At 33.8% G+C, this 9,025-nt stretch overlaps 1 protein-coding gene across 1 annotated transcript; it reads right to left on the bottom strand.

Moving 5' to 3' along the window:
* On the bottom strand, positions 634–4,608 carry LOC18604153 (protein SAR DEFICIENT 1). The gene is made up of 7 exons (XM_007036506.2): positions 4,429–4,608; positions 4,186–4,252; positions 3,342–3,888; positions 1,739–1,899; positions 1,443–1,637; positions 1,249–1,345; positions 634–1,156 (listed from the first exon to the last, which is right to left on the bottom strand). The coding sequence occupies exons 1-7, from the start codon at positions 4,515–4,517 to the stop codon at positions 903–905; spliced, it is 1,410 nt and encodes a 469-aa protein (XP_007036568.1). The 5' UTR covers positions 4,518–4,608; the 3' UTR covers positions 634–902.

The following is a 9,025-nucleotide window of genomic DNA, read 5'->3' as shown; positions in this document are numbered from 1 at the left end:
AAATCTTTTTTGAATTTTATTCCAAAGCTACACTTTTAATCAGCACAACAATATCAAACACTTAAATCAAAATAATTGTAAACTTTCATTACAATTTTTATTCAAATTTATAACTCTTACATGGTAACTTTTTTTTTTTAAGGTTTCGACAATTGCCACCAACGCTGCTGGTAGCCTTCGAAGTCAAGATCTCAAGGAGGATTTCAAGTGCACCAAGCCATCAAGATTCGTGTCATAACATTTCATTGCATTTACAATACTAAACTAAGTTTTCATTAACTAAAAAGGTTGGATTGGGTTGTGCAAGTGACTTCACGAGAGGCAAGGGCAACAAGTTGGAAAATTGGGCTTTTCAGTCCCCATTGGCAAGTTTGGAGCCTTGGACCGTCCTCAATTTTGGTCAGAGCCTTGAAAGATGAGGAATCGGTAAGTTGCTGACGATTACAAGGGGCAGACAATTGGGCTCGGGACAGCTCATTCTGGCTTCAATAAAACTCAAGCCTGGGCAGATAAGCAGCAAATTTAACCTTGCCCTTGAAATTTGCCAACTGTTCTTTTTCCTTCATGTGGTGTAGAGTTAAGGCTTGGCAGAGCAAAAGAAGTCGCATCAAGGATTGAGAAACAGGGCAAATGCAATTTGGAAATGCTTCAAGGACATTTTCACTGTGCCTCTCGGCACTGGATATTTCCTTGTGTTGTGATTATTTATATATTTACAGGGGAAGTATACAGTAGCTTAGAAAGATAGAATTGGTTAAAAGATGCATGGCAGGTACGGAAATTGCATTTGCGCCTTATCTGCCTACATTTATACATGCTGAATGCTTAAACGGCTGTCTCAAAGCAGATGACATCTCCCTAATGGACTAGTTTGCTTCTATACATTAATTCAGTATTCACCATTAACCACCTGTGATAAATGATCTTGGAGATGTCAAATCCTCATCGGAAGTAGACTCCAAGATGTTTAATCGGAAGCCATTTTCGTTTGAGGTGTTTAAGTACGCCTGACTTACTTGCCAATTGCTGCCATCTCCCCGCAGTTCGTTTGGCATATATCCCTCAATCGATCCACCCGTCAAATACCCATTTGGTTGAAACGATCTCACCGTGATTTGTTGATGATTGGGATATTGATCTGCCATATGCTCATCACCTGCACAAAATTTTTCGTGTTAAAATGTTACTATAATTGCCCAAAATTAGCTCAAGTTTGATGTTATGAAACTTGCTTGAAAAGGAAATCACCTTGTGTGAGCAGGCCAATCTCATGGGAAACTCCTTCTATCTCTTCCAATGTATTCCAATTTGCATATGCTTGTCTGACCAAATTTTCAATATATGCCTGCAAATGCCATGTATAAAATTAGAGGGACATTGGGGTAATAGACTCTTGGGGACCTGAAAAGAACTTAAACTATTTAGCTTAGTATAACACATACTCTGTTCATGTTACTCAGGTTGTGAGTAGGATATATACTCCCATTAATCTCTGCTTTCATGAGTTGACAGATCGGATTCAAGAAGATTGTATAATTGGGGCCCCTAAAAACATAATTTTTGTTACCCAAAACGCAAGTTTTGGCGTGCTTGATTGTGACCTCCCACATTTTCTCAGACATTCCAGGACCTAAAATCTGTTCAATAATATCATAGAAAACCCAAATTATTGCTTCAGTTAAATTGAGCATAAGGAAAGACTAAACCAGCATCTGATCGAGTGATTGCAAACACTTACCCTTCTAAGCTTGGCTGGATCAACGACTGACAATTTCAAGAAATCTTGCACTGTGTTCACACCCTCAAAGGATAGCTTTTTATGGAATGCTCCATCCTTTCCGATCTTCTCTAGACGCCAAACCTTATCGTCTAACATTGGGGGATAGTGTTTCTTGTACACTTCAATAAGAAAAGAAAGAAACATTGTCACCCATTAATTGGCATAAAATTTTCCCAAAGAACTCAAGAACAAATTGGTTTCATATTTCCACAGCTTAATCAAATTGCCGAATAGAGAATTTGCCTCGACTTAATGATCAAAACGTGCTAAACTTTAACCAGGACAAAAAAAAAAAGGTTGATTTAAGGCCATTGCATTGATCTTCATGTAACCAAAACATATCACTCTATTGACCAGAGGCCAGAGCCCCCCTGATGAAAAGCAATAGAATAAAAGTAATGATTTCCTTAAAGGTGGACGACCAGTATCTGGCTCTAAGGTTGCATCATTGGCAACAAACACATGGTTTTGCCGATTTGGCATTATTTATTTGGTAAGTAATAGAACTCAGCAGAACTGCAGACGTACTGCAGCCTTTTGTTGACTGAAAATTACTTGAATGGTTTGAAAGCATGAAAAGGGGATTCCCTATCTGAATATACATGATTGAGTGCCCATGGTCCCAGAGTTTCACTATATATAAAAAATTAACCTATTAGCTTGATGACGTGTAGTTAATTGAGACCACACACATATCATAAGTAAATTTCTCGAAGATGATGCCAAAGGCAAAAGTTCTTCAACCTTAAAACTGATACATTAACCAATTATATGGGATAGCTAGTTAACTATTGTACTAAATAGACATCAAACATAGCTACATAGGCATAGTTAAATTCTCAAATTGATGTTTTAACAGTTAAAATTAAATTTTTTTAATTAAATAAAACTTGAATTTCAGCAAGAAAATAATCCTCGATTATTTGAGAAAGAAGAATCTCCGCTTTTATAATATGATAAAAATCTTTAAATTCGTGATCTTTAAATCATAGTTTAACAATGGGTTATTTGAAAAGTGAACTCGTATTAAAAGAGAGAACGCATGCCCTATGTTCTCTCTCACTTCCAAAAAGAAAGAATAGAAAACACCCAAAAGGTAGTTGATTTGGTTTTTTATGTTAAACAAGTGAGGTTTGGTCTGCTCAGGATTTGACTAATCTAAGCTATTGGGTTGGCATATTATCAGATCAATATAGATATATATCAACAACTCTAATAAACAAAAGGAGCAATGATTTTTAAAGCAACAAATTGACAATACTATATATCTTAGCTAGGGTCAGATGCAAAGTACAACAGCTAGTAAGTAGAACAATGTGTATGCAATCATTTTATTACAGTGTTAGTGGGAAATTTATTATAATATCAATTCAATTTGGTTTGTTGGTAATTAAAAATTAATTAAGATAGTAAAAAATTCAATTTCAAGATCTTAAGCCAACTTAAAGAATGCCCAATTGCGGCTACTAAATTCTCTTACCATTCTTCTTTAGAATGATAAATTATGACAAAATTATCATGTGGAAATGACAGAAAGCGTAGAAGAAATAATGAAACTTACATTCGCCACGATGGTCTTTGACAACAAAAGCTTCGGTCATGGCTTCTCGAATGCGGACGCCTTGGAAACTCCCTTGTGCAACTTTCGCACCAATCCTGAACTTCCGGCTTCGAATCCAGCTCGAATTGTCGGTGAATTCGATCTCTCCGATGGAAGCAACCCCATCCCTCACCGTGACTGCCAACTCTCCGGTGAGCAAAGGCCGTTTCCCAGTTCTCTCCCTCACGATGTTCCTGTCAAACTCTTCGCTCGTCCAATTGTTACCGTCTCCCGCTGGGAATTCCCCGTCCAGAACGACGATGTCTACTTTGATTGGGCTGGGGGGAAGCACCGGAACCATTTGGTCTCCCCTCGTATCAACCAAAACGACTTGAAGCTGGTTGCCTTCTTCATCCGTGATCTTGCTTCCGGTGAAGATTGGTAGGGAAAGACCTTTAGCGAAGATCAGCTGAAGGGTTGATGGTTCCGGTGCTTGGATTCGAAGAGATGGAGACCTGCTGAAGGAACGGAGTCGTTGTCCAAGACTGCGCTCTACCTCTTCATTCACCTGGAAACGTATCCACAAGGGCACTTTCCATCAGAAATTACCAAGTGAAAATTGAAACAGTTGAGGTAAATATTTATGCATGAATGTGAAATTTTGTTTATGCAAAAACAGATAAACAGGTACGTTAAAGTGCACCTATTGACAACAACCAATCATCCTAAAAGCTTGAAATTATATATGAATGCGTAGTCTCGTCACACTACCTGTTGAATATGTTTCTATGTGCGTACATATACACCTAAGTAATGAAACATTTCTGTCCTTTCAATGAGAAATATTATGAAAGGTTTTACATACCACTCTTCGAAGGACTGGTTCCAAGGCTGTACACAAGTAATTCACCATAACAGCTTCCCCAATCACACTGTTCATGAAGAGAAAACAGGCTATGAATAAGAAGTTTGCACCATATGTATGGAAACAACTATCAATATAAATAACAAATGGTTTTAATCCATATGGAAACGAAAGGAGAATGGATTTGGGAAAAGAGATATAAGAACAAATTAAGCATTGCTGCAGCAAAATTCTGAAACGTACGATGCCAAAGAAGGTCTAGGTCTCATTCGTTTCTCATTTGGCTCATCTTGGTCGGAACAAGATTCACTAGGAAGCCGTTTAGCCGCCATTCTTCAGGTGAAAGGGCACAAAAAAAATAAAAATAAAAACTAACAGGTAACTGAAGAAACAGAGAGAGAAATGATGAGTCAGGGTTTGGGAATATATCATGATTTTGCAACGAAGCTGTAAGGGAGGTGTTTAAATACATGAAGTTTTCTAAAATAATAATAAAAAGAAGCTTCTTGGAATGTTGGAGGAAGTAGCTGGGTAACAGCCACGGACTGACCTAGGCATGTCGAACGTAATGACTTTTTGACGTCAACTCTGCTTCGAGTCAACATTTTCTCTTTGTTAATTTCCTCTAAGCTTGAGGCAAATATGAAAAAATGATCTATCCAACCATCTATTAGCCCTTAGATATTGATCGAACGGTTAATGCAATTCGAACCTTGGATTAATTGTCTCTGTAATGATAAACAACAGATATATATGTTTAGACTACTTTAAAGGGAAAAGTTTGGCATGATCAACAAAGTCCTCAAACCCCTCATTTCTGAGAAGTATCTGATTTGTGTAGGCCCTACGATAGTCCCCAAAATTTTCTTTTACATTGTTTTACTTTTGTTTCTCTTCAATTTTATAAAAAATTAAATAATGATATATAAAATGTCTATTCGAGCTTGTAGTTGATTACGATCCAACAATAATGGGATTAATATTATCATTCTTAGATTACGATCCAATGATTACAAAAGTGTTCAAAAATTGAAATTATTTGTGGCCAACTTCTATTTAAAAAAAAACAGAGTAAAATTTATCTGATTCTTAATTAATTTTTATTATTTACATTTTATTAATTAATTAAAAAAGACTTGTTATGAAGTAAATATGTTATATGTATAATAGACTGCAAGATTGTTTTTTATATTTAAAATGTAAAACTATAAACTGAAGAACACAAAATGGATAGTGATTTAAAAATAATTATTCTATATATGTCTGTGATTAAGCAAAATATATGTGTGTGTGGGTGTATAATAGTAAAATTATGCATATTGATGACAATTAAAACTCTGCCTTTTTTTGTTCCTTATATATATAAACACACTTAAATGTAAAATTAGGTAATAAAAGTGACAATAAAGGGGAAAATTACTATCTCCGAATCCTTCACAACTCATGCAAAACAATAGGGTGAATATTGTATCATAACCTTTCACAAAGTTTCAGTTTATTTTTAACAAAAGAAATTCAAAACTTTCATCTGTAAAACCTTCGTAAATCATATCAAAATCATCAATTTGACATTAAATTGTTCAATATTTGACTAAAATCTCCGCCTAAGGGTCATGTGTTGGGCACATAGCATATACATGTGTCGTTCAGCTTAAACCTTTTTTTTTTTCCTATTTTTCGTTCTTCCTATTCTTGTCTCTTTCAACTGTTGCCAATTGCCACTAAGGCGACCAGTGACTAATACTATCACTGGCGACCAGTGACTAATAGTATCACTGGCATACTTAATCTGCCGTAATTGTTTACTATGATGCTCAATTGAAAGATTTGCAAGACATAAAGAATTTAAAAAAATTTAAAGTATTTCAGAATATTTTTCGATTCTCGAGTTAGTATATATATGGACGTAGGAGAATATGGAAATAAAATAATAAAGAGAATCAGGTAGGAGTGAAAAGGGTGAGAGCCCTTATCGAGGTTAAGTGACCTTATGCAAAAGCAAGGTTACCATCACGCCCTTAAACAAATATGATTCCTTTGGTTTTTTCTTTCCCCTTATTCTTCCCTTTGTTTCTTGTTGTTTGTTTCCTTCTCTTTGGTCGATTGGCACCAGATGACAGCCTAATCCAATCCTTCCCCTCACCCTTGTTTCTTTCTCTTCTCTTTCCATCTCTTCCTCCCCTTTTTTTTTTTATTAATATGTGTTTCATATAATTAATACAAGCATGAAAACAGTGTAGTCTGATACAAGTTGATGTAACACCCAAATTGTTAATTCGAATGGAGGGAAAAAAGGGAAAAACCAATGCCATCTAAGGTGTACAAGGACACAGCCAGGGAGTCATGACCAAATTCAAGATGTCCATTCAGATAATTGTATAAATTAAAGTTGTTATACCATATTATTATGTAATCAGATTATAATATCTAATTAGAATTAATTTATGAATAGAATTAATCTTTTATATATATATATAATTTATTTACTTTTTTAATATATACAATTTTTTATAATATAATATTTTTTCCTTGTAACATGATATAAGAGTATAATATGCCTCTTGTACGTATTTATTTAATATATGACGCTAATATGATATTAATTAATAAAGCATATAGGAGATAAAGTAAAACCCTTTGGGAGTAGCTGTCAGCAATACTAAATTCTCAAAAGCAACCGAAAGAAAATAATAATAATAATAATAACTAATACAAGGTTTCAAGAGTTAGGACAGGTATGCATTCCATAATATGAAAGGGAAAGAAAACCAAAAGTTAGCAAGTTCAAGGTTTGTAGTTATGATGTTGAAGTCAATGAATGTAACTGAAACAGCGAGTAGGTGAGACGGGAGCCCTCAAAGATATTCAGAAATTGCCAATGGTTGAATGATGATGAGCCATGGACCACAGTCCAGCATGTACGCCAGGTCCAGGGAAGTTGCTTCCGTGGCATCTGCCGTGCAATTTCTAGGCTTTTTCTTCGGGTGTAGCTAACAATTTGCCGACCTATTGAACAGCGACGTGACAGAAGGTGCTCAACCCCCTTTGAGCTCCGCTGCTGCTGAGTGATGACTACTGGGTCCCAGTCTCACCGAATTTTCCTTTTGTTAACTTAAATAGTGTGTACTGTTATGCTCCACACCAATGTCAGAATAAATAGGTATGGAACTCATGAGTTTTCTTTAAAATTGTGATTTCTTTCTCATTTTAATAAGGGTTCAATTGTCTTCAGTGATACATCGTCCGTATCTAAAATTGATTCAGATTTTCAAATTTCACGATCTATACCAACATACAAGGTTCCACAATTTTATTTCACAAAAAGTTACTCAAAGATTTAAAATAATATAAATACTTAAATATCAATTCTCACAGCTAATACAAAATTCAAGGCTCCTATTTGAGACCATGACATGCAACATTAACTTGGCAATGTGTGTTTTCGTGCTTTAATCATATTATGTAAACATAGAACATTAATGATTATATAGATAAATTAAAACACGACATAATTAATTAATCATGTCACGATCTTAAAGACTCACATAAATACATTTAATTAAAGTATAACATGATACGACACGATCAATACGTTTGTTAAATATATCAAGTAAAATTTTATAAGACATGACACAATTTGTTTACACGATTAGCATGATCAAATTTTGTACAATTTATAGCATGCTTACACTATTTACACAATTAATGTGATTAAAACACAACAATTAATACAATGAAAATAATTAAAATGATTAAATTAAAATATAATTCTTTTATTCAAATTTATGGTAAAAAAATATAAATATCATAATATTTATCAAATATAATAAAATTTAACATCAATAAATCTTAATAATTATAAACATAATAATTTTTATACGAATCAATAAATATTATAATATATGAAACACGATCTCCTTAAATTCAAATTCACTTACATTTGTATCATGTTATATACATAATTATCAAATCTATCCTAAAATGGTTTACTTAATTTTTTTCAAACACTTGACGTGACCTTACCAAACTCCACTTCAAACCATTCATTGCTTGTGTTGAATTTGGCGGAGGTTTCCCACTGCTGGTCTCACACCCAGGTCACAAACGCGAAGGACTGCGGTCAAGCGATTTCGTGGGCCAACCAAGAAGGCCCGGAACAAGTTTCTAACTCCATTATTGTCATAAGGATCCAATTATAAATGGTCAGCCTCATGTGGGCTGAATAAGAAACCTTCAACCTCCACGTGTTTAATGCTGAATCAAAGCTGACTCAGAGTATCATTTGGACCAAAGATTTTATTTGCACAAGGATTTGGATTATCATTTCTAATATAAGCTAAAGGAGATATGTATTAAGTTTAATGTTTTTAATCTCCAGTGTTATTTGTTTCTTTTGATGTAATGTTCTCGTATTGTAAGAGAAATTATATAATATGATTATTGTTTTTGGGTGTAATTTGATTTTTTTATATTATACTCATATGATACTCTATGCACTTCATCTATATTGACCTTTGAGATAAGAAATCATTATATTTAATTTTATCGTTTGTGATACTATATGTTCTTTTTATAAATGTTTTTACTTGACTTAATATTCATGAAGTATATTAATTAAGTATATATTGAATGTAATTTTTATTTGTTGTAAAAATGAATAGATTCATGACTTCTATTTAATAAGATTAATTATATTCATGAACTTGTTTTAGTTACACAAATAAATAGAATAATGGTAATTCATAATTCACTAATTAGGTAATATTCGTATAATCATAACATAGAATACATGTATTAAGTTCAATGTTTTGGAAAAAAATAAAAATATCTTGATAAATTA

This window comes from Theobroma cacao, chromosome 3 (assembly GCF_000208745.1).
Source record: "Theobroma cacao cultivar B97-61/B2 chromosome 3, Criollo_cocoa_genome_V2, whole genome shotgun sequence".
NCBI classification, from domain to species: Eukaryota; Viridiplantae; Streptophyta; class Magnoliopsida; order Malvales; family Malvaceae; genus Theobroma; species Theobroma cacao.
This window is presented reverse-complemented; position numbering and strand designations above follow the sequence as displayed.

Coding starts and splice junctions, on each gene's coding strand:
- LOC18604153 (XM_007036506.2), bottom strand. CDS start 4,517: ATGGCGGCTAAACGGCTTCCTAGTGAATCTTGTTCCGACCAAGATGAG. Junction 1,900..3,341: donor CAAAGACCATCGTGGCGAAT/GTAAGTTTCATT, acceptor TTCTTATTGAAG/TGTACAAGAAACACTATCCC. Junction 1,638..1,738: donor ATCCAGCCAAGCTTAGAAGG/GTAAGTGTTTGC, acceptor ATTATTGAACAG/ATTTTAGGTCCTGGAATGTC.